Consider the following 26,291-nt stretch of genomic DNA (forward strand, 5'->3'; position numbering starts at 1 on the left):
CAATTTTTAATCTAAAAATATAACTTGCTATATTATTGTTTCAAAAAGTGTATTACTATTACTAGTTGACTACCAGAACACAAGTTTGAAATGAGGCCAGCAGCTTAGCTCTGATATGCGGTAGCTACTGCAGTGATTCTCAGTACTCTGTCGCCCTTGTGGATGTTATCTAAGAGATTGTTCTCTTCTCTTCTATCCTAATATCTATTATCCTTTCCTATGACTCTTTCCTTTATTTTTCTGTGAGGCTTTCTTCCTTGCCCATCTCCTCTAAATGTTAAAAGTGGTATTTTTCTCATTGTCTCCATAACTCCAATCCCGATAACAGGATGATAACAGGTTCAGAGAGAGAGAGAGAGAGAGAGAGAGAGAGAGAGAGAGAGAGAGAGAGAGAGAGAGAGAGAGAGAGAGAGAGAGAGAGAGAGAGAGAGAGAGAGAGAGAGAGAGAGAGAGAGAGAGAGAGAGAGAGAGAGAGAGAGAGAGTCTGAGGCAGTGTAAAGACCCCAGAACCCCCTCACCCTTCCATTCCCTCCCACCCTGCCAGGCCTGACACTGCCTTGTTCCTCCTCTCCCCTCCCCCTGCCTGGCTGCCTCCCTGGTCATATTTTTAAGTCTTCTGTGTACGATAGTAAATCATTCAGAGTCAGTGGCGCTGCGTACAGGTCCTAGTGCGGGGAATTGCAGCCTCGCTCCCGCAGTCTGCACTCTGACAGCAGCTCTAGGGAGAACACACACATCCAGGGAAGCTGCAGAGCACACACACACATTCAGTGAAGATACCATCCGACTGCCCTCTCTCTCTCTCTCTCTCTCTCTCTCTCACACTCTCTCTCCCCAACTCTTCACAGCCTTTCGATAGCTCAGCAACATCACTTCTACTGCTGCGGCTGCTGCTGCTGCTGCTACAAGGTAAACAGAGATTTTGTCTTGTTCTTCTTTGAAGGGAAAATACAACTTCTTGAGGCTCAGCAGTCTTTGTCACCAGTCCCTTTGCCTCTGTACATCCGTAGAGGAAATATGCTGAATTCTGGATCGAGAAGGGTCCCGGGATGGCTGAAGCTGTTGTCCAGCCTATGTCTGCTTCTCTGCCTGGTGGGGGAGACTGGGGCCAAGAGGGTCCCCAAAATCCCCCGCTGTCCTACCACCTGCTCCTGCACCAAAGACAGTGCCTTCTGTGTGGATACCAAGACTATCCCCAAGAGCTTTCCCCCTGGGATCATCTCCCTGTGAGTACAACACTGATCACTCTGTGTGTGTCTGTTCATGTATACTCTTTCAGATTTTTGGTCTATTCCTTACATTTCATTCCAAAATGATAAAACCAGCTGTTGATAATGTACATGAAGACTGTGATGTCATGCATGGTTTTTACGGATGACATCACATCACGCAAACATAGGCAACACTTTTACAATGTGTTCTGCAGAGTCTACTCTGGTTACCAAAAGCTTATACTTCATGTCTACAACATCTTTAAACAGTTTCAGATTATATTATACTATACTATGCTTCTCAAGAGAGAAAGACAGTGTTTGTGCTCCTCAAGAACGTGTGTCTGAAAGATTTTAAAGAGACATTATGAGAAAGAAAAGATGACCTTCACAAATGCTAATAAAAGATAACAAATGGGCACTGTGCCTCAGTCTCTCCTCATTCTTGGACAGAAGTCAGGGGGAGCTGGCAGAAATGAGACTACATTGATTGGAGTAGAGCAATGGGATGTGCCATAGCCCTCCTGGGAGAGACACTTACAATAGATTCACATCTCACAGCAAAAGACCTGTGTGTCCTCCAAGGAATAGTAACCTTACGAAGGTTAGATAGATAGTGCACACTCAATTAATGGAAGCCAATAATGTAGTAGATAGCATACTCTATCTGCATACATTTTGCTTATACAAAAATGTTGGGTTTACTTAGATTTTTGTCTCTATTGACTGAATGTATTATCTTTCTGTAATTGAGCATTATGTTCTTGCATTTAAAGAGTTTGGGGAATTGAAGTGCACAAGCACTGCAAGGTGGAGGTGGCCTCATTTTAAAGTGATGAAGACATGGACCTGTGAATAAGGAAACTGTGTCCTAGTTTTAAAAGATTTTGCCCTTCTTGAAATTCAAATAGTAAGACAGATTTATCCACAGGAGCTCTTGGTAAAACATCCCATGCTGCATGTTCAGTTCTGTCAATAGATTGACTGTGCCTGGGGACTGAGGAGAACATTCCCATGCAGGCCCCTTCCCCTTATATTGATTAGGTGTGATGCAGTACCACCATCCATCAGGATCTAACAATTCTTATTTTTCCCTTTCAACTTTTAACCAAAAGTTATGCTAATAAACATACAAAATTCACAAACCTCTGTGGCTGACTGGCAACATACATCCACTTTAAGCATGGAGCAACAAGCCCTTTCGCACAACAGGGGTTGGATAAGGATTATGAAATTGACTCAATGTTAATTGATGGAGTCTGAATGATGATAAGTTGATTGTCTGTACTCCTCAGGACGATGGTGAATGCAGCCTTCACTACAATCCCAGAGGGAGCCTTCTCCCACCTGCACCTTCTGCAGTTTCTGTGAGTATTCATGCATATCCCATCATCCCATTCTCTCCCTTCCTGTCTGAGTTAGAGGAACTAGAGCAAACAGTCTCAACTTTACTTCTGTGGTTTGGGTTCAAATTAAAAGGCTTAACATGTTCTCTCCAAGACACCATCTTCTATACAAAATCAGCTAGACCAAGCTCGCCTGTTGTTTTGGAGACCAAAATCAAGATAATACATGTAGTAAGATTGAGGGCTAAACATACACATACAGATAACCAGATAAAAAGCACAAGTCGTGAAGTAACATTTGTTAGACAATACAAGCACTATAAATCTCTTGAAATAAACTGTTATTGAAAACAGTGGTGACATGGCAGTAGTGAAAGTAAAGTGGCTCTGTATCAGTGTCATCGCCAATGACTGACTCCCTTCAGTTCTCTTCTGTTTAAACAATGGCTTATCTGTCTATGCAGATTCAATGGAGTGTGTGTGTTTGTGTGTTTGCGTGTGTGTGTTTTCACATTTTGTGGTTTTGAGCTCATATTAAAAGGCCCAATGCAGCTGTTTTAATCTCAATATCAAATCATTTCTGGGTAACAATTAAGTACCTTACTGTGATTGTTTTCAATTAAAATGGTAAATAAGGAGCTTGTTAGCAAAGCTTCTTAGCAAAGAGCAATTGTCTCAAGAAAGAATTTCGCTACAACTGTCTGGGAGTGGTCTGAGTGGGGAGGGGAAAACTGAAAACTAGCTTTTTGGCAGAGAGGTTTGGAACTCTCTTTCTTATTGGTCTTTTAACTAATGAATCACCTGGTGATGTCACCAGGCAGGACAAAACTCCATCCCACCAAAACAGGCTGAAATTTCAGGAGGTATTTTCAAATAGCTCTTACCGTAAAATGGCATTATCATTTAAAAAATGTCACAGTATTATTCCAACCACATAGCGTTTAAATATATATAAAACAAAGGAAAATTAGGTTTTTGACTGCACTGGGCCTTTAAAGCTGACCTATACTATATTGAACAGTTGATCTGTTCCTTGAAATTGAATAGCTCTTCCTATTTCCACTCCACAACCATTCAGGTGATTTATTTGTTACTGGAGGAGATGTTTTGTACACTACTTGCGTCCATGTGTAATCCTGTGTAAATAAATACACATTTACAGTAGCCAGTATTGATTAGCATGTTTTTTTTTACCTCTCCAGCAGTATTTTTCTGGAGATTTTGTTAAATTAAGCATTTGAAAAGAAAAGTGAAACAGATTTCCTTCCAGTGTGTTATAAACCTCTCTCTTTCTCTCCCTCTCTACAGTCTGCTGAACTCCAACACCTTCACTGTTGTGGCTGATGATGCCTTCGCAGGTCTGTCACACCTGCAGTACTTGTAAGTGTCATACTTTGTGCCCTTATTCAACCACAGATATACCCCCAACAACCATTCTATCTGAGAGGATGAGGTAGTGGTGTTACAATGAAAGATCCAGTTCTCAGCCAGACAAGGATCGCGTAAATAGCATTGGATATTGATCCTCCTCCTACCACAGAGCCTTTACTGCCTTTGTGGGGCCTGGTGAAGCTGAGCATACCATTTTGTTAATTGATGGGAAGTTGGGCCCCAGGAAATATGAGGTTGCTGATACCATCACATTTGCTGCTTTCCACGAAAGCAATGCATTAGGCTCCATAAAATGATTGTGTGGCTCTGGCTGCAGCTCAGCCCCAGGGCTCTGCATCGCCCTGCCAGCTCTACCCAAGGTGGCTCCTCACTGTGAATGCTAATGAACTCATATCTTCATATTCAGTGCTGCTCAATATAGGAGACAGAATGCAGGCTGGCTGAGCTCACACTGTGTAGCCCTGGGATGCTTCACAGATCCAGAATGAATACAGAGAATACACTTGTAGTCAATTTTCACCTAACCTTTGATACAGGGCTCAGGTAATATTTATATTCATTACTGAACCCATGTAGAGGCACCCTACTAAGTATCTGATGATGGGGCTCTTTTGCCAACTGTCAATTCTCAATTTTAAGTATATCCAAAACATACACCTGCTATGTTAACTTCATTAGAAAAATGTGAGATGATGGCTTGTTTGTTTTGAACACTTTTCACCGCAGCCAGTAGGCTGTTCCTAGATCCCCTCCCCCCTCTTCTTCAACACTTGGCTTATACTCAAGGTCAGTGCTGCTCTTACTGCAGACATTCCAGCCAACAGCCAGGCCCAGGTCCATTCCCATTATAGCTGCTTAAGATTCAAGAAGCAGGACATGATCCCCTTGGTAACAAGCTTTTTAATTAAATAAATAAATGAGGGACAGACAGAGACACAATTATGATAAAAGGTTCAGTAAGACCAATGTTATACTCTGAATATGGAGAAGAAGGCTGTGTACTATGCATGATTGAAATGGCAATGTATTCAAATTATCTTGATTGTATTATATTGGCAAATGACCCCGAGTTCTACCAGAAAGCATGTTTTTATCATAAGAATACACATTCATTGAGATGCCGCTATTAATACAAAGCTGTCTGTCTGAATCATTCATTCACTGGGTTGATCTTGATTGTCATGATTGCTTGCATTTTTTCACAAGTCTACTATCTACACTGAGTATACAAAACATTAAGAACACCTGCTCTTTCCATGACATAGACTGACCAGGTGAATCCAGGTATTGATGTCACTTGTTAAATCCACTTCTATAAGTGTATATGAAGGGGATGAGACAGGTTAAATAATTATTTTTATGCCTTGAGACAATTGAGACATGAATTGTGTGTGTGTGCCATTCAGAGGGAAAAACACAATATTTGAACCGGTAGAAGGTCCCAGGCACACCGGCTTTGTCAAGAACTGCAACGCAGCTGTTTTTTCCACGTTCAACAGTTTCCCGTGTGTATCAAAAATGGTCCACCACCGAAATTACATCCAAACAACTTGACAACTGTGGGAAGCATTGGCGTCAACATCGGCCCGCATCCCTGTGGAACGCATTCGACACCTTGTAGAGTCCATGACCAGACAAATCGAGGCTGTTCTGAGGGCAAAAGGGAGGAGTGTTCTTAATGTTTGGTATACTCCGTGTATGTGTGACACAGTATAATGAGTGATCCTCTCTCTCTGTATGCCCATCAGATTTATAGAGAACAATGACATCCAAGCCCTGTCAAAGCACACCTTCAGAGGGCTTAAATCTTTGACTCACCTGTGAGTATATCTTCTGCCTATTTCTCTGTAAATATCAATGGAAGAATACTAGTTTTGAATTGCATGGACATGTTTTGACATGATTAATTTTCTGTTTTTTGTAGTTCTCTGTCAAATAATAACCTGCAGCTCCTACCACGAGAACTCTTCAAATATTTTGACATTCTGACAGACTTGTAAGTACATATATTTTTAAAAGGGAACATGGTATCCTTATCATCATTGGTTTCATCTTGTGATTTTATGTTTTTAAAACAAGTAACTATAACTTATTAGTATTAACATACTATTACCATGTTATTACCCACTTTATGAAGTGCTGTAATTTAAAGTGCTTACAGAGAATCCTTACTACAGATAGTTTTCTAAGAAGTGTGTCATAGGTGGACAATAATGATATTTTTTACCCAGAGACCTGCGGGGTAACTCTTTCCGCTGTGACTGTAAAATCAAGTGGCTTGTGGACTGGATGGAGAAGTCCAACACTTCTGTCCCTGCCATCTACTGTGCCAGCCCATTTGAGTTCCAAGACCGCAGAATCCATGATCTAACCCCACGAGACTTCAACTGTATCAGCGCAGGTTTGTCCCCAATTATTAAAACAATTATTCATTTCACAGGACATCAAGGCACTTAATTTACAGGTTGATAAATCTTAATCTCTCTCTTCCCCTGTAGACTTTGCAGTTTATGAAACTTTCCCCTTCCAGTCTGTGTCAGTGGAGTCCTATGAATTCAACGACGATCAGTTTGTGGCCTTCGCCCAGCCTGATACTGGGTTCTGTACACTGTTTGTATGGGATCATGTGGAAATGGTCTTCCGGATGTACCATAATATAACATGTACGTTTCTTCCAAGACGCCTTCTAAAAATATGTATTCATGCCAGAATACAATCAATGCATTCAACTATTATCATTTAATTATAGACCAAGATAATTTACATTGTATCTGGGAGCAAACTACTTCTTTAAGTACACAGAGGATACTGAAGTCAACTAAACTTGCTACTTTCTGCTTCTGTTTCTCCTAGCTCGCTCTGCTGTCTACTGCAAGCCTGTGGTAATTAACAACACTCTTTACATGGTTGTGGCTCAACTTTTTGGAGGATCCCACATCTACAAGTGAGACTTATTCCAATTCCTATAAGCAATACAGTGTCATTGACTTGTTCATTTTCTTAGCCACAAATTGTGTTAAACGGATACTTCGAGATTTTGGCAATGAGGCCCTTTATCCAATTCCTCAGAGTCATATGAACTCGTGGATACCATTTTTATGTTTCTGTGTCCAGTATGAAGGAAGTTAGAGGTAGTTTCGTGAGCCAATGCTAACTAGCATTAGCTCAATGACTGGAAGTCTGTGGATATCTACTTAAGGTTAGATGTTTACAATGATGATTTAGGGATGGCTGACCTGATTGATACCTTTACAGGTGGGAAGAGGACCCACAGCGATTTGTGAAGATCCAGGACATTGACACCACACGTGTGAGGAAACCCAACTTTGTTGAGACCTTCCAGCTGGATGATGAGTGGTACTTTGCAGTAGCAGACAGTTCCAAGGCAGGCTCTACGAGCATATACCGCTGGAACAGCAACGGTTTCTACTCCCACCAATCCCTTCATCCCTGGCATCGTGACACCCATGTGGAGTTCCTAGATGTGGAGGGGAAGCAGCGTCTCATTCTCTCCAGTGCCTCCCAGCCCCCAGTGGTTTACCAGTGGAACCGCAGCCTGCGCCAGTTTGCCTTTCATTCCCAAATCACTGAGACTGCTGACGTGCAGATGGTCAAGCATTTCTGGGTGCGCAAAGTTCTCTACCTCTGCCTTACACGCTTCATTGGCGACTCCAAGATTCTCCGCTGGGAGGGGCAGCGCTATGTTGAGATTCAGACCCTGCCCTCACGTGGCTCCATGACTGTGTATCCATTCATCGTGGGCCCCCGCCAGTATCTCCTCTTAGGGAGTGATTTCTCCTTCTCTCGAGTTTACTTGTGGGACGACCTTACCCAGCGCTTCCAGCTCTTCCAGGAGCTCAACATGAGAGCACCCCGGGCCTTCAGCTTGGTGTCAGTGGACAACAAAGACATCCTGCTGGCAGCCAGCTTCAAAGGCAACACCCTGGCCTACCAGCACCTAATAGTAGATCTTAGTGCCAAATAGACCAATCCAGTCAGAATCTCTGAGACCATTCATGAGTCTGTTCTGTTCTTATGAGGCCCGATTCCAACTTAGGAATGTACACCTTTCCTACACACGTCTTTCCGACGCATTTCTTAGTATTTTGTATTCAGACTTACCTTATTTAGTCACATAACGCGCTCTGCAGGTGTGGCTACCTTGCACACTCTGAATACATTTCATTCAACCCCTGAAAACCCTCCCACTTGCTAGCCAACAGATTTTCTCATGGAATCTTCATTCAATATTTTTTTCAGTGCACTTATCTTAAGCCATCCCTTTAAATACGGTGCACCTTTTAGTTAGAATTTTGTCGACAGACTCGAGAGAACGGGTTCAAAATATTAGGGATCAATGAAAGAAAACACCAATTGGTAGATGGTAGATACAAAAATACTCTGATCTTGCAGATTATTTGGATTTAGGAAAGTATTTATGAATCATAAAAAACAGGTTTAGAGAAACTTTACGCACGAAAGAAAGAAAATGTTGATTCTGAAAATTGACACATTCAGTTCTTCAAAACATGATAATGTTGGAAGATTAGTGTACATAGAATTATAACAGGGAGTGTACAACAGTGTTCTATCCTCTCGTCTATTGCCTGCACTAACCATGGAACTGTGTGATGACACGGCCAAGTATTGCGCCATGCATTGGGTTCAAACTATTACAGCTTGGTCTGCGCTCCACTCCGTAATGATTGAATTATGTCTTTTTATATTATCAACTGTTACTAAGGAAACAAATGAAGGTAAACACAGCAATGTAAGTAAATGGAATGACAATGAAGGTTAAACCAACTAAAGGGAACTAAAAGTAAATTGTTAGTTGAATATGTGTTGTTATTAGGCCTACAGTACTGACGGTCGATACTGATAGTGGCTAATATTTCACATGATAGAAATAGGAAACAGAGAAAGTCACGGTATTCAAGACATTCGAGAGTGCCCATCCCTGCAAGTTAAAAAAGACTGTACAATTTAAATTCTGCATAATGGCACAGTACTTCATAACCTTTACTGTGGGAAAGTTGATATGTTCATATGCTTAAGTTTGCTGCCATATGACTGGTTTCACGTCTCCAGAGATTATAAGGTAAAATAGACCTAACACAAGTGTCATTTATATTTACAATTCCCTTATCAAAAACAGATTACTCATTTACCTAGCTGTTATCAATAGCTCTTATCAAGTTGTAAATTACAGTGCTGTTATTTCTATCAGAAAAAAATTAAGTAGATGCTTTTTCCTCTTGGAATTGGAAGGTTCGCTCGACCTTATTCATGGTTTCCTCGTGCGTAAAGGTGGTGGAATTATGAAGGAATTAAGTCAAAATCAGAATATGGCATATCTGTAGACACACCTCTGCCACGCCTTCATTTCTTAGATCTCCACCCCCAACCAATTGCAGGTGAATAGCATGCTATTCTCATGCTTAAGTTTGTCAGAATATGCATAGAGGGAAAAGTGCATAATAAGGGAATAATGTTCAATTTAAGCAAGGCTAACTCGGGTCGGAATCGGGCCCATGGAGAAAAGCAAATCATCTAAGCCATGTGACTAAATGCCTGTTAGGTTAGTTAACCACTTTTGAAGAGTGAGTACTAACAAACAGGAAATGCATGATATCTTCTGATGTCTCTGATTGAATCAATTAATGTGTAATGACAAAACATATCACCATGATTAATATGTGTCAAATCACTTTGCAACATCACTACTTACTCTATTTACCATGAATTCATGCTACATGGAAAATATAATGGAAGGTGCAGATATAGTACAAATAAAAACATATAACTAACATCAGATTATGTGAAAAGCATGTGCATCTACTGAACGGTTTTCTATTGACTGTTATAAAATCATTTTATTCATGCAATAGAAGACGAGTAGGCGGCCAGTACGTTGTAATAAACTTTAGTGAACTATTAACATAGTATATTCTGTTAATAGTTCACTAAAGTTTATTGCAATTTACTGGCTGCCTACTCATCTTCTTTCTTGAATTACCTGCCATTAGGGGCCTGCCCTCATCTCATTCATGCAATAGGAAAATAGCTGTTCACATCAAATAGAGTTTGATATGGACATTCTATGAAATGCTAGTTAATATATTTTCAAAGCAATATAAACTGTAATCTGCATGCCATAATGGTATCTTTACAGTAAATTATATTTGATAAAATAATGCTTATTCTGTATAAGTTTTATAATGTTTCACAGGTAATAAGAGCTCATAAATAACATGTATCTCTCTATGTTGTTGATCATGATTGATACCAATATATTTTCATTAATCTAGAATGTAGCTAGGCTACACAGATTTCTCTAAATGAATGTTAACTGAATAGTACTGGAAGGTTATGTCAAGCTCCTGTCATATATGTGAAAATATGCATGAATATGTACACTTTGTATGTTGTGGCTGAACTACACGGGCAGTCAATTGCCCAAACATTTTTATTCCCAATTTGAATGCCTAACAATTGAGAATCAGTTAAAATCCAGGCTTGACTCCTCATGTCTGTATTTGCTAAACGTTCAAAATGTTGCCTAGAGAATGTGTCAACATCCAAATTCTGGCCAAATCTCTGTGCACTTTGATTCTACATAACTTATAGCTTGTCTTCAGACATTTTATGTTATTCTCCTCTGTGCATTTTATGTAGCTTTACACTGTACGTAATGTAATGTATCCATGCATCTACTGTAATAGTGCACCCACATTAACTAAAAAACTTGCAATAAATACTCAATTTAAACATCCTCATTTACACAGTTGACATTTACACATTTTTCTGTGATTGGCCTTTACTGCACTTGTATGGAGAAAAGTTACACTCTCTATGTCAAATATAAAATGACTAGGTTCAACATTATTCTTTATATAGTCTACCATGTCTACACATTTTATGTGGGTTATTATTAGTATAGTGATTGTATGGTGCACTAAAGTGTAGCCTAAATCACCCTTACCACCATGGAAGTGGAAATAGTGTGAGAGCAAAATATTTGTCCTGAAAATGGTTGCCACTTGTACGTATCTGAAGTAATAAATGTCCTATTAAAAATGCTGCATCTAAGCTTTACTATTCTGAACTTTATTATTCTGGACTTTAGTTTTCCTTGATCAGCCAATGAAGTCCCACCCAGTTGACTACATTAAAATGGTGGAAGCTCTCAATGGCGCTACCCATGCTAATACGGGATTTTGGCCACTAGAGGCCACTGTCATTTTCTATGGGTACTTCCTACTAAGCTATCTAGTCAATATGGGTGACAGTCACAGTAAGCACATGCATACAACTAATGAAGCAACAGTACAACCATCATTAGTACTTTTTATAAAAAATACATAATAATCCGTTTTCAAACATAATTTTTTTTCTAAGACGACCAGTGAAATTGTTATTCCTATTTGGTATCCTTGGGACGTCCCTATCCTAAACCCTAAATCTTAACCCCTACCCATACCCTAACCTTAACCTTTTAAAATGTTTAACTTCAATGGGGTAACGTCCGAGTTTGGACATCCCAAGGATCTCGGATAGCAAGGACCACAATGAAATAAAACTCAGTTTTGTGAGTTGCCAGTGACCATCATTGGTTACCACCTTTCAAAGTTTGTTGCATTATGGGGTAAAAGTACATGTCGACTGCATGAACTTTACAACAATCGTGTGCTGGGGTGGAAGGGTAGCCTAGTGGTTAGAGCATTGGACTAGTAACCGAAAGGTTACAAGTTCATATCTCTGACTAACAAGGTACAAATCTGTCGTTCTGCCCTAAGCTGTCATTGAAAATAAGAATAGTAAAAAATAGGTAAATAAAGGTAAAAAAAAAAAATTGATCAAAAGTCATGAAGTTTTGACTGCAAGTTTCTGCAGTTACTCTTTACCAACTGCAGCCATCACCTGCATTATGGTAGGCTCTATTGCCAACCAATCATTAGGGTGTTTTTGTTTGACACACACGAATGTGTCCAAAGGTATGACTAAAACAGGAACCAACTATGATTCACGTATACAGTGGATGTATACAAAGGAATGTGATATTTGATGCTCTCTCTCACTGATTGAGAGTACACAAGTATGATTTCAGTTTGTGAGTCAGTGATATGGGAGTTGGAGCCATGTTTATTTCGACATTATAAAGAAAACTTTCATAAACAATGGCAACACTGCCATGTTGATCTTATTGAGCCTTGCTGTTGGAAAACCACATTAGTGTCTGACTTTCGGCTGTCACAGATGCACTTCCCCCCCTACTTCACTCCTTGACTTTCATCTACAGTTGGTTGCTTTCGCCTTACCACTCAAATACGCCCCATGTCCACCCACACCAGGCATGTATGTATACATTTATTTTGCAATAGCATGTAAATGTACATTTATTTTGCAAAGCTCGTGCACGCGACTCGAGCGGTATGGTCAGCGCTTGTGTTGTGTGCGTGAGCGATGCAAAATAAATTGACACACATGTTATTCGATCATTGCTCGTGCGCGTCAACAAGTGTCTGTGTAGCCAGGTGCTAAAATAGAACTTGGTTCTATTTGTGACGCTTAACATGCTGCAAGTCCCGCCTCTCCCATCTCCTCATTGGTTTTTAGGAGCATATACCCACGTGGGTGATTGAAAGATGAACTGAAGTCCACACTCCAGTCGGAAGTGTTAATGCACCTTAAAGTTGGTTGCCAACCGCCATATGAAGTCCAAAGAAGAAGAAGAAGCCTGAAGGAGGAGAGATTACTAGAAAACAAACTGTTTCCCTTTTATTTTTCCTTTATTTAACTAGGCAAGTCAGTTAAAAACTCATTTTTATTTACATTGACAGCCTTCTGCGGCCAACCCCTAACACAGACAATGCTGGGCCAATTGTGCGCCACCCTATGGGACTCCCTATCACGGCCAGTTTTGATACAGTCTGGAATCAAACCAGGTCTGTAGTGACAGCTCTAGTACTGAGATGCAGTGCCTTAGACCGCTGCGCCACTAAGGAGCCCTGGATTAATTGTCGGACTATAACAATCCAATGTTTATATCCCAGGACAAATTAGCTAGCAACAGCAAGCTAACTAGCTAAATTGCCATAAATGTTTAATGCTTTTCGGCCTATCCCCAAATTACTATAGTTGGTTCAGAGTTCTTTTTGATATTTCAACCTGCGTATCCTTTTCACGTCTGGTGTGGGAGGACAAAATCAACATGGGCACGAGCGGTCTGGTCAGCATGTAATGAAGTTTACTATAGATGAAAATCGGTGGGTGAAGTCGGAGAGGTGCATCTGCGCAAAAAGTTGGACACTCTAGTTGTTTTCCAACAGCAAGGCTTAATTAATAGGATCAACATGGCAGTGTTGCAATTGTTTATAAACGTTTTTCTTTATAATATCGAAATGAACATGGCTCCAACTCCCATATCACTGACTCACAAACTGAAATCATACGTGTGTTCATCATACGTGCAGAAATCATACGTGTGTGTCACTGGAGCCTGCAGAGGCCAATGAGTGAGCGAAACAGCGCCCCTCTTTCTTACTAAATGGAGCCCATGTAGCTGATGCTGTATGGTCAGATATAGCCCTGACAGTAAATCTCAGTAAGACCAAAATAATGGTGTTCCAAAAAAGGTCCAGTCACCAGGACCACAAATACAAATTCCATCTAGACACTGTTGCCCTAGAGCACACAAAAAACTATACATACCTTGGCCTAAACATCAGCGCCACAGGTAACTTCCACAAAGCTGTGAACGATCTGAGAGACAAGGCAAGAAGGGCATTCTATGCCATCAAAAGGAACATAAATTTCAACATACCAATTAGGATTTGGCTAAAAATACTTGAATCAGTCATAGAGCCCATTGCCCTTTATGGTTGTGAGGTCCGGGGTCCGCTCACCAACCAAGACTTTGGACAAACACCAAATTGAGACTCTGCACGCAGAATTCTGGAAAAATATCCTCCGTGTACAACGTAGAACACCAAATAATGCATGCAGAGCAGAATTAGGCCGATACCCACTAATTATCAAAATCCAGAAAAGAGACGTTAAATTCTATAACCACCTAAAAGGAAGCGATTCCCAAACCTTCCATAACAAAGCCATCACCTACAGAGAGATGAACCTGGAGAAGAGTCCCTAAGCAAGCTGGTCCTGGGTCTCTGTTCACAAACACAAACACACCATACAGAGCCCCAGGACAGCAGCACAATTAGACCCAACTAAATCATGAGAAAACAAAAAGATAATTACTTGACACATTGGAAAGAATTAACAAAAAAACAGAGCAAACTAAAATGCTATTTAGCCCTACACAGAGAGTACACAGCGGCAGAATACCTGACCACTGTGACTGACCCAAAATTAAGGAAAGCTTTGACTATGTACAGATTCAGTGAGCATAGCCTTGCTATTGAGAAAGGCCACCGTAGGCAGACATGGCTCTCAAGAGAAGACAGGCTATGTGCTCACTGCCCACAAAATGAGGTGGAAACTGAGCTGCACTTCCTAACTTCCTGCCCAATGTATGACCATATTAGAGAGACATATTTCCCTCAGATTACACAGATCCACAAAGAATTCGAAAACAAATCCAATTTTGATAAACTCCCATATCTACTGGGTGAAATTCCACAGTGTCACGTTCTGACCTCTATTTCTGTTGTTTTGTATTTATTTAGTATGGTCAGGGCGTGAGTTGGGTGGGCAGTCTATGTTTGTTTTTCTATGTTTTGGGGCATTTCTTTGTTTCGGCCTAGTATGGTTCTCAATCAGAGGCAGGTGTCATTAGTTGTCTCTGATTGAGAATCATACTTAGGTAGCCTGGGTTTCACTGTGTGTTTGTGGGTGATTGTTCCTGTCACTGTGTTTGTTGTCACAGGATAGGCTGTATAGGTTTTCACGTTCCGTTTGTTGTTTTGTAGATTTGAGTTATTTCATGTATCGTTCAGTTTTCCATTAAAGAACATGAATAACCACCACGCTGCTTTTTGGTCCGCTTCTCCTCCTACAGACGAACGGCGTTACAGAATCACCCACCAACCAAGGACCAATCGGCGTGGTAAACAGAGGCAGCAGCAACAGCAGCAGCAGGAGAAGCGACTGGTGCAGCAGGAGCAACAGCAGCAGCAGGAGAAGCGACTGGTGCAGCAGGAGCAACAGCAGCAGCAGCAAAAGCAGCAGCAGGAGGAGCAACAGCAGCAGCAGGAGGAGCAACAGCAGCAGCAGGAGGAGCAACAGCAGCAGCAGGAGGAGCAACAGCAGCAGCAGGAGAAGCGACTGGTGCAGCAGGAGCAACAGCAGCAGCAGCAAAAGCAGCTGCAGGAGGAGCAACAGCAGCAGCAGCAAAAGCAGCTGCAGGAGGAGCAACAGCAGCAGCAGGAGGAGCAACAGCAGCAGCAGGAGGAGCAACAGCAGCAGCAGGAGGAGCAACAGCAGCAGCAGCAGGAGGAGCAACAGCAGCTGCAGGAGGAGCAAAAGCAGCTGCAGGAGGAGCAACAGCAGCAGCAGGAGGAGCAACAGCAGCAGCAGCAAAATCAGCAGTGGGAGAGGCTGCACTACTTGGAGAGATGGACTTGGGAGGAGATTCTAGACGGGAAAGGACCCTGGGCAGAGCCAGGAGAATATTTCCGCCCCAAGGCCGAGCTGGAGGCAGCAAAAGCAGAGAGGCGGCATTATGAGGAACTAGCACGGCAGAGCGGATGGAAGCCCGAGAGTCAGCCCCAAAAATTTCTTGGCGGGGGGCTAACAGGGAGTATGGCTACGCCAGGTAGGAGACCTGAGCCAACTTCCTGTGGTTACCGGGGGGCTAGAGAGACCGGGCAGGCACCGTGTTATGCGGTGGAGCGCACGGTGTCCCCAGTGCGGGTGCACAGCCCGGTGCGGTACATTCCAGCTCCGCGTATCGGCCGGGCTAGAGTGGGCATCGAGCCAAGTGCCATGAAGCCGGCTCTACGCATCTGGTCTCCAGTGCGTCTCCTTGGGCCGGTTTACATGGCACCAGCCTTGCGCACGGTGTCCCCGGTTCGCCTGCATAGCCCAGTGCGGGCTATTCCACCTCGCCGCACTGGCAGGGCGACCGGGACCATTCAACCGGGTAAGGTTGGGCAGGCTCGGTGCTCAAGAGCTCCAGTGCGCCTGCACGGGCCGGTCTATCCGTCACCACCTCTACGCACCAGCCCTCCGGTGGCAGCCCCCCGTACCAGGCTGTCTCTCCGGCCCATCCTTACAGGGGCTTCCTCCTCTCCAGCGCTGCCGGAGCCTCCCGCCTGTCCGGCGCCGCTGCCGGAGCCTCCCGCCTGTCCGGCGCCGGAGCCTCCCGCCTGTCCGGCGCCGGAGCCTCCCGCCTGTCCGGCGCCTCTGCCGGAGCCTCCCGCCTGTCCGGCGCCGCTGCCGGAGCCTCCCGCCTGTCCGGCGCCGCTGCCGGAGCCTCCCGCCTGTCCGGCGCCGCTGCCGGAGCCTCCCGCCTGTCCGGCGCCGCTGTCGGAGTCTCCCGCCTCTCCGGCGCTACCAGGGCCTTCCTCTTCTCCGGCGCTGCCGGAGTCTCCCGCCTGTTCGGCGCTACGAGAGCTACTCAGTCCAGCGTTGCCGGAGCTTCCCGTCTGCCCAGCGCCATCTGAGCCTCCCGTCTGCCCAGCGCCATCTGAGCCTCCCGTCTGCCCAGCGCCGCCAGCGCCGCCCGTCTGCCCAGCGCCGCCAGCACCGCCCGTCTGCCCAGCGCCGCCTGAGCCGTCCGTCTGCCCAGCGCCGTCAGTGCCGTCCGTCTGTCAGGAGCCGCCAGTGCCGCCCGTCTGCCAGGGGCCGCCAGTGCCGCCCGTCTGCCAGGGGCCGCCAGTGCCGCCAGTCTGCCAGGGGCCGCCAGTGCCGCCAGTCTGCCAGGGGCCGCCAGTGCCGCCAGTCTGCCAGGGGCCGCCAGTGCCGCCAGTCAGCCAGGGGCCGCCAGTGCCGCCAGTCAGCCAGGGGCCGCCAGTAAGCCAGGGGCCGCCAGTGCCGCCAGTCAGCCAGGGGCCGCCCGAGCAGCTGCCCCTCTGTCCCGAGCAGCTGCCGCCCCTCTGTCCCGAGCAGCTGCCGCCCCTCTGTCCCGAGCAGCTGCCGCCCCTCTGTCCCGAGCAGCTACCGCCCCTCTGTCCCGAGCAGCTGCCCCTCTGCCCCGAGCTGCTATCGTCCCTCTGTCCCGAGCAGTTGTCCCTCTGTCCCGAGCTGCTGCTTCACCTCTGTCTCGAGCTGCCCCTCTGTCCCAAGCAGCCCCTCTGTCCAGTGGGGTCATTGAGAGGGGTGGTCATGGTGAGAAAGCCACGGAGGCGGACAATAAGGCGGACTAAGACAATGGTGAAGTGGGGTCCGCGTCCCGCGCCAGAGCCGCCACCGCGGACAGACGCCCACCCAGACCCTCCCCTATAGGTCAAGGTTTTGCGGCCGGAGTCCGCACCTTTGGGGGGGGGTACTGTCACGTTCTGACCTCTATTTCTGTTGTTTTGTATTTATTTAGTATGGTCAGGGCGTGAGTTGGGTGGGCAGTCTATGTTTGTTTTTCTATGTTTTGGGGCATTTCTTTGTTTCGGCCTAGTATGGTTCTCAATCAGAGGCAGGTGTCATTAGTTGTCTCTGATTGAGAATCATACTTAGGTAGCCTGGGTTTCACTGTGTGTTTGTGGGTGATTGTTCCTGTCACTGTGTTTGTTGTCACAGGATAGGCTGTATAGGTTTTCACGTTCCGTTTGTTGTTTTGTAGATTTGAGTTATTTCATGTATCGTTCAGTTTTCCATTAAAGAACATGAATAACCACCACGCTGCTTTTTGGTCCGCTTCTCCTCCTACAGACGAACGGCGTTACACACAGTGTGCCATCACAGCAGCAAGATTTGTGACCTGTTGCCACGAGAAAAGGGCAACCAGTGAAGAACAAACACCATTGTAAATACAACCCATATTTATGCTTATTTATTTTTATCTTGTGTCCTTTAACCATTTGTACATTGTTAAAACACTGTATATATATATATAATATCACATTTGTAATGTCTTTATTGTTTTGAAACTTCTGTATGTGTAATGTTTACTGTTAATATATAAAGTGAAATAAACAATAAAAATTAACTTTATATATTATCTACCTCACTTGCTTTGGCAATGTTAACACATGTTTCCCGTGCCAATAAAGCCCTTGAATTGAATTGGATTGAATATAATATGACATGCCATACTCTATTGGTCCAGACAGAATCAGATACATGGTCTACACATACGGAAACAGAGGGGCGCTGTTTCGCTCGCTCGGATGCTTTATCTTAGAATGATGCGTCTTTCTGTCGGCCGTGTCTCGGTCAAATAAATGATCAACATTTCAATATTTGATTTGGATGGGCAAGGAGGTATAGTAGGGCGGGCCAGGCCCCATAAGCTCCGCCCATAATGCCGGCCTTGCTCTGTAGCTTTAGAATCAAGGCAAAGTTGGTTCCTGTTTCAGTTCCGCCTCAGAATGGAACTTCAATGTGATTCTTGAATGGGAAGCATTGTTCAAGTGAAATTTCAGAACTAGGAGCTTTTGATAACTTCGATAGGACGTGATCGTGGCATATGCGCCAGCAATACTAGCCTGGGGATGAGGTTAGCATGGATCAAACAAAAACACCCTAATGATAGGTTGACAAATAGTGCCTTCCACAATGCAGCCTTTACGAAAAAAAAAGATTGCAGTCAGAGTGCAGAATAACTGCAGTATGCTGCAAATACTGTGTCCAAAATACGTTTGTTTTTTTACTGCAGTAATTTTGCAATGTAACTGCAGTTAGAGTGCAGTATAACTGCAGTACGCTGCAGTTATTCTGCAATAACTGCATTCAAAATTCCACAGTCGACTGCAGTTACTGCACTTTTACTGCAGTTTCAAAACCGCAATCTTTTTTTATAAGGCAGGTGATGGCTGTATGGTGCAGTTGGTGAGAAGCAACTGCATTGACTTGAAGGCGACTAAATTAAAAACTGCATGACCTTTGATCACATGAGTCTGAAGTCTGACAATTTTTATAACCATAATGGTAATGCAACCCACCTTTTTGTCACCGACTTGACAAAAGTGATCCACTCGAACACGCCCTCTGATTCCAACCATCGTGAACATGCACAGAAACAGCACAAATCTGACGTTGAGGAAGTGAGCTGGCAGCTGCAAGCGAGGGTTGGTTGCATTCTGCAAGGTGACTGTCAGTGAGAAGATGGCGGAAGTGGATGCTGAGTTCAAATCAAGCAGCGCGGCAAGCTAATTTGGCGAAGACGAATGCTCTGAATAGACAACAGTAGTATCGAAACTGGAACAAAAAGGGAATGGTCTAAAATTGGAGTGGAGGATACGTGTGTGAATGATAATGAATCGCTTCTTGTTGGGATGCGTTTGTTGAGTAAGGATGCATATGTGGGAAACCCGTTTGACGTGTCGGAGATGGGGAAGTATGCGCTTGGAAAAGTGGAGTCTGTCAGAGTGACCAGGAGAAGTCTTATTTTGATGAATTGTATTTCTTAAGAGCAGAGGAAGATTGCAGTGGGCCTCAATAGAATCCGGACAACATAAGTTTTGTGTTTTGAACTTCGAAGTAGAGCACCTGTCAAAGGAGTAATCTTAGGGGCGACGACGGATGTTCAGGTTGGACACCTGAAGAGAATTCCTGGTGTGATTAGTGCCCGGCGTCTGACCTACTGAGTGAATGGGGAAAAACGAGAAAGTCGGTCCTATTGTTTTTATGATAAAGAGCAAATACCTACACATGTGAAGCTTGGTTATGTAAGATACGCCATAAAAGCTTTCATCCCCAAACCACTGCAGTGTAAGGATTGTAAAGGATTTGACCATGTTTCAATTGTGTGCAGACGAACAGCGTATACTGAGGAACGGTGTGTAGAAGGACAACGAGGTATTGCAATTGTGGTGGGGATCATGATCCTGAGTTCCTGGAGAAAACATGTGATGCTAGGGAAGATACTGTATAGTAGTGGATACACCACAGCCTGTAGTAAATGTTTTCTGCCAGACAGAAGATACCATGTATGTTAAAAAAGTGGATTTTGTTGCATTCATTGCCACCGTTATAAACTGTAGCCATTTGTTTACCTGTTCAGGAGTCTTATGGCTTGGGGGTAAAAACTGTTGAGAAGCCTTTTTGTCCTAGACTTGGCACTCCGGTACCGCTTGCCATGCGGTAGTAGAGAGAACAGTCTATGACGGCACCGCCTGGTGTAGAGGTCCTGGATGGCAGGCAGCTTAGCCCCAGTGATGAGCTGGGCCGTACGCACTACCCTCTGTAGTGCCTTGCAGTCAGAGGCCGAGCAATTGCCGTACCAGTTGTCTGTTCTCTTTTAGTTTTGATGTTGAGTCTTTGCCTGACAAAGGGATGTTAGGATATATAAATTATCCCATACAAGCATTTGAGCTGAATACATTACATTGTTACAGGTGTCAAGCTTCTGGGCATGTGGCAGCAGTATGTAGGAGGGAGGTTACTAGGTGTGAGAGGTGTGGAGAAAGGCATGAGACAAAGGAATGTGTAGCATTGGGGAAAGTAGTGGTATGTGTCAATTGCAGGGGTGCCCATGGGCCTGGGGTTCAGAAATGTCCGGTGCGAGAGAGGCAGGTTGAGGTTTCCAGGGTTAGAGTAGAGCAGAAGTTGTCATATGCTGAGGCAGTGAAGAAAGTAGAGGAAGATGGGTCAAGCGGGAGGGATCCTGAGAGAAGTGGTGTGAGTAGTAGATCTGTACCAGTACAGAGAGATAAACCAACAAGTGATATATGCTTCAGTAAGATTGCATTTTTAGCTATTTATGCAATGGTTATCAACTGTACTGCAGGGATGGAACATAAGTCACAGAAAATTGAGGTTGTGGTGGCAGCTGCAGAGGGGTATTTTGGTGTACGAGACTTGATGTCAGAAGAGTTACAGGGTGTGTTTTTTATTATTTTTATTTGACCTTTTATTTAACTAGGCAAGTCAGTTAAGAACAAATTCTTATTTTCAATGACGGCCTAGGAACAGTGGGTTAACTGCCTGTTCAGGGGCAGAACGACAGATTTGTACCTTGTCAGCTCGGGGATTTGAACTTGCAACCTTCCGGTTACTAGTCCAATGCTCAAACCACTAGGCTACCCAGTGGTGGTGTCTCATCCTTTCAGGCTGTTGGCCTGAGGTAGGACTAGGTAGATTGAAATAGTGGAGTAGGGTGGTGGGTTTCTAGTGAGTGTAGGGTATTTGTAGATTTTATGTTTTATTTTCAAGAAAAGTATAAGGGAGTTATACTCCAGTCTAGTAGGTGGCGGTAATGTAACATTTATTGGATGCCAACCGCCGTTAAACCTCATTGACGAAGAAGAAGAAGCAGCAGCAGAGGAAGAAGAAGCAGCAAACTTCAAAACAATACGTTGTGGAGCACACAGTCAGTAGGTATTGGTTAGATGGTTGCTTGCTGATCATCTGGGTGAAATGATATCATAGAATATTCTAGTGAAACAGCTCAGTTTGATATAGCCTTGGTCACTTAATGTTTGTTATTCTGCCTGCTAGCTTAGCTAACGTTAGCATTTCACTCTCATTATCTGTCTTTTGCTGTACATAAATGGTTCCATCAAATCTTGGGGAAGAAATGTCTACTGAAGTAGCGTTACCACCTGAGTGGGAGGACGATGAACGGATGAATTTCCTGTTCTCTGACTTTAAAGAAAACCGAGATGTCAGCACAACAGATTGGGACAGTAAAATGGATTTCTGGACATCACTCATTCTTAAAATCTGCAGGAGTCGCGGAACCGTCTGTGTTAATTTGCAGGAGCTGAACAAGATTTTTCAGAGAAAAGGAATTATGCCTTTGGGTTTGGCTACTGTCATTCAGTGCATGGCCAGGTATAATATCAATTAAATTCAATCTGCTAATGTGTGAAGAAAATTTTGCCTACCTAAAAGTGCCATAGTCCCACTTTCCTTACCTGACTGTACTTGTTTGTATTTCTGGCAGGTGTGGCAAGATACAAAGGGAGTCAGAGTTTGCCTCAAATGTAGACTGTGGGTGGGTGTCTTGGGGTGTTGGCCTGTTGCTGGTGAAGCCTTTAAAATGGACCTTTTCAACTCTTCTTGGTAGCAGTGGGGTTACTTTGAAGGAGTTGTTTGTTGTCATCGAACTGGTAAAGGTGTGTATTATAATTAGTTAATTTAAAACTTGTTAAGGGGCAACTAATATGTAACGCTAACCTCTTACTTATGTTCTGTATGTTTTCCTCCAGGAGAAGGCAGCAGAATTGCTTGGTGTCTACCGGAGCTCCCCAGTGGCCAACCACTCTCTCCTGTCCTTCCAGGAGCTCCGTACACTGTCGTCCCATGTCTGTGTTGACGAGAGTACCTTGTGTATGGCTCTGCTACAGCTGCAGAGGGAGAAGCAGGTGACAGTATCGCTGCATGGAGGTGAGAAGGTGAGGATAATAGAATAATTCATTTAAGTGAGCATATTATTACATGTACGGTAACTCATACCATTATCTAGCTTTCACACAGATTTCTTTGAGGATAATGTCACTGTCTCAGTGTAGCATTGAGCCAATGTATATATATTTTTGTCTGTACAGATTGTGAAGTTTTCTCAGCCAGGACAGAATCATGTGTCTCCTGTCAGTGATGTAGACCTAGGCATCTACCAGCTCCAGCGCAGTGAGAGACTGCTTGAAGAGAGGGTGGAGGCATTGGGACTAGAGGCAGAGAAGTGCGTCCCTTGTGCAGTGTGACCCATCATTTAATGTTGTCAAATATGTGATGTTACAAGATTGTGTGTGATTTGTGCTGTGTTATGTCTGTAGGTACAAAGAAGAAGCTAGGGTGTTGCTGCGGGAAGGGAAGAAATCTCAGGTCGATTTACAATCCTCAGATCCTGTGTTGACTTTTTGTCTTTCACCAACTCAAATGCTGTCGGGGAAACCTCAATGAATTTCTCTCCCCCAGGCTCTAAGGTGTTTGAGAAGCCGAAAGAGAGTCGAGAAGAAAGCAGACCACTTATATGCCCAGCTGGAAAATGTGAAGGGAATCCTAGACAAGATAGCAAACTCACAGACCGACAAACTAGTGAATATGCACTTGATACATTAACATTCAAAAATCTAACCAAAATAGAGCAAGCTTATGTGGGTAATTTGTGGGCAATGTCCCACATCCACATACAGGAACTAAGGTCTTGTGATCTCTTTATATAAATCTTTCTGCATGCCTCTAGGTGATACAGGCGTATCAGGCTGGAGTGTCAGCCCTGCGACTCTCTTTGAAGGATGTGACAGTAGAAAGAGCTGAGAGCCTTGTGGATCAAATCCAAGAGGTCAGACTCTTCTTCACCGGGACTGCATTTAGATGCTATTATTGAACTGTTGCATGTCCACACCAGTCTAAATTTATTTTCTCACTGTTTGATATTACAGTTGTGTGACACTCAGGATGAAGTGAACCAAATTCTGGCTGGTGGAGCACTCAACTCAAGTATGTCCTATTCCATATTATACAGCTATTTCGTTGTAGTGTTGAAACAATTTCATAATCAAATGGCCAATGTCCAGAGAGTCTGGCAAATGATAATGATCCTATTCGTTTAGCGGATGCAGACACAGACGGGCTGGAGGATGAGCTAAGATTTTTATTGGAGAACTCTAGTCTGGATGAGCCTTCTACGCTACCTGAAGTACCGTCACACCCTCTTTCACCTGTCAGGGAATCTGGTTCTCTTTGTGATGATCTGCTGAGCGCTTTGCCCACAGTCCCTCAAAACCACTTCAATATAACAGGTGATGAACTGGACAAAGCGCGTAGTTGCATAACGCTTGCAGATACAGGTATGTCTCTATCTTGTTCCTTTATCTTTCAAATGCTACCACAAAAGAGGCTACTGAAGTAACCTTTGTCTACTCATCACTCCCTTTAGGTCTTCAACAAAAATATCGTACCTCTCCAGTGAAGAGGGCTGAGCCTGCACAGTGACAACAGTAATAAAATAAGTAAACTGCACTAACGATCCCTGACCCTCAAAATGTGTCTGGGCATGGTGATCAAAAATAATTGCATGATATGTCTTTTGTAACATAGGTCTGTGATCACTTTTTTTTAAAGGGGGTAGATCAGCTTTAATATTGCAGATTGTAGCTTCCATCAACGTAATTGTGAGCATCCCTTCCAATCCGCCATATATTTTTTTGTGTTTTTGTAAGCAAAAAATAAATAATTGTCCCTTTAAAATAACATCAAATTGATCAGAAATATAGTGTAGACATTAATGGTCTAAATGACTATTGAAGCTGGAAACGGCAGATTTCTTCTTTTTTTAAATGGAATATCTAGAGCCCATTATCAGCAACCATCACTCCTGTGTTCCAATGGCATGTTGCGTTAGCTAATCCAAGTTTATCATTTTAAAAGGATAATTGATCATTAAAAAACCCTTTTGCAATTATGTTAGCACAGCTGAAAAATCTGCTGTTTCCAGCTACAATAGTCATGTACAACATTAACAATGTCTACACTGTATTTCTGATCAATTTAGTTATTTTAATGGACAAAAACATGTCCCTTTCTTTCAAAAACAAGGACATTTCTAAGTGACCCCAAACTGTGTTTGTGTATATGTAGATGGAGATATATCTAAATATAAATATTTTCATGTATTGCTTTCTAACCCTATCACCCCTCCCCTAATTGGAATAAACTAGTGAACAACAATGCTTAGGCTTCTACTTCCAGCTTATACATACTATATACATTTCATGGACACAGTCTATTTTACAATAGTTATACAGTGGGGCAAAAAAGTATTTAGTCAGCCACCAATTGTGCAAGTTCTCCCACTTAAAAAGATGAGGCCTGTAATTTACATCAAATCAAATCAAATTTTATTTGTCACATACACATGGTTAGCAGATGTTAATGCGAGTGTAGCGAAATGCTTGTGCTTCTAGTTCCGACAATGCAGTAATAACCAACAAGTAATCTAACTAACAATTCCAAAACTACTGTCTTGTACACAGTGTGAGGGGATAAAGAATATGTACATAAGGATATATGAATGAGTGATGGTACAGAGCAGCATAGGCAGATACAGTAGATGGTATCGAGTACAGTATATGCATATGAGATGAGTATGTAAACAAAGTGGCATAGTTAAAGTGGCTAGTGATACATGTATTACATAAGGATACAGTCGATGATATAGAGTACAGTATATACGTATGCATATGAGATGAATAATGTAGGGTAAGTAACATTATATAAGGTAGCATTGTTTAAAGTGGCTAGTGATATATTTACATCATTTCCCATCAATTCCCATTATTAAAGTGGCTGGAGTTGAGTCAGTGTCAGTGTGTTGGCAGCAGCCACTCAATGTTAGTGGTGGCTGTTTAACAGTCTGATAGCCTTGAGATAGAAGCTGTTTTTCAGTCTCTCGGTCCCAGCTTTGATGCACCTGTACTGACCTCGCCTTCTGGATGATAGCGGGGTGAACAGGCAGTGGCTCGGGTGGTTGATGTCCTTGATGATCTTTATGGCCTTCCTGTGACATCGGGTGGTGTAGGTGTCCTGGAAGGCAGGTAGTTTGCCCCCGGTGATGCGTTGTGCAGACCTCACTACCCTCTGGAGAGCCTTACGGTTGAGGGCGGAGCAGTTGCCGTACCAGGCGGTGATACAGCCCGCCAGGATGCTCTCGATTGTGCATCTGTAGAAGTTTGTGAGTGCTTTTGGTGACAAGCCGAATTTCTTCAGCCTCCTGAGGTTGAAGAGGCGCTGCTGCGCCTTCTTCACAATGCTGTCTGTGTGAGTGGACCAATTCAGTTTGTCTGTGATGTGTATGCCGAGGAACTTAAAACTTGCTACCCTCTCCACTACTGTTCCATCGATGTGGATAGGGGGGTGTTCCCTCTGCTGTTTCCTGAAGTCCACAATCATCTCCTTAGTTTTGTTGACGTTGAGTGTGAGGTTATTTTCCTGACACCACACTCCGAGGGCCCTCACCTCCTCCCTGTAGGCCGTCTCGTCGTTGTTGGTAATCAAGCCTACCACTGTTGTGTCGTCCGCAAACTTGATGATTGAGTTGGAGGCGTGCGTGGCCACGCAGTCGTGGGTGAACAGGGAGTACAGGAGAGGGCTCAGAACGCACCCTTGTGGGGCCCCAGTGTTGAGGATCAGCGGGGAGGAGATGTTGTTGCCTACCCTCACCACCTGGGGGCGGCCCGTCAGGAAGTCCAGTACCCAGTTGCACAGGGCGGGGTCGAGACCCAGGGTCTCGAGCTTGATGACGAGCTTGGAGGGTACTATGGTGTTGAATGCCGAG

The 26,291-nt window shown here is 43.8% G+C and overlaps 2 protein-coding genes across 2 annotated transcripts; both read left to right on the plus strand.

Moving 5' to 3' along the window:
- The first annotated feature begins 635 nt into the window (after positions 1-635).
- LOC139389456 (leucine-rich repeat LGI family, member 3) lies at positions 636-10,732 on the plus strand. Its single transcript, XM_071136226.1, has 10 exons — positions 636-909; positions 1,011-1,226; positions 2,507-2,578; positions 3,866-3,937; positions 5,698-5,769; positions 5,874-5,945; positions 6,181-6,350; positions 6,448-6,612; positions 6,803-6,893; positions 7,205-10,732. Exons 2-10 carry the CDS (start codon positions 1,018-1,020, stop codon positions 7,932-7,934), a joined length of 1,653 nt encoding a protein of 550 aa, XP_070992327.1. The 5' UTR covers positions 636-909; positions 1,011-1,017; the 3' UTR covers positions 7,935-10,732.
- A 10,565-nt stretch (positions 10,733-21,297) lies between these two features.
- Positions 21,298-24,685, plus strand: LOC139389469 (charged multivesicular body protein 7). The gene is made up of 10 exons (XM_071136253.1): positions 21,298-21,844; positions 21,957-22,128; positions 22,222-22,407; positions 22,561-22,694; positions 22,789-22,837; positions 22,931-23,050; positions 23,199-23,297; positions 23,398-23,455; positions 23,569-23,805; positions 23,895-24,685. The coding sequence occupies exons 1-10, from the start codon at positions 21,561-21,563 to the stop codon at positions 23,948-23,950; spliced, it is 1,395 nt and encodes a 464-aa protein (XP_070992354.1). The 5' UTR covers positions 21,298-21,560; the 3' UTR covers positions 23,951-24,685.
- The last annotated feature ends 1,606 nt before the right edge of the window (positions 24,686-26,291 follow it).

The sequence above is a fragment of the Oncorhynchus clarkii genome, chromosome 30, assembly GCF_045791955.1.
Source record: "Oncorhynchus clarkii lewisi isolate Uvic-CL-2024 chromosome 30, UVic_Ocla_1.0, whole genome shotgun sequence".
NCBI classification, from domain to species: Eukaryota; Metazoa; Chordata; class Actinopteri; order Salmoniformes; family Salmonidae; genus Oncorhynchus; species Oncorhynchus clarkii.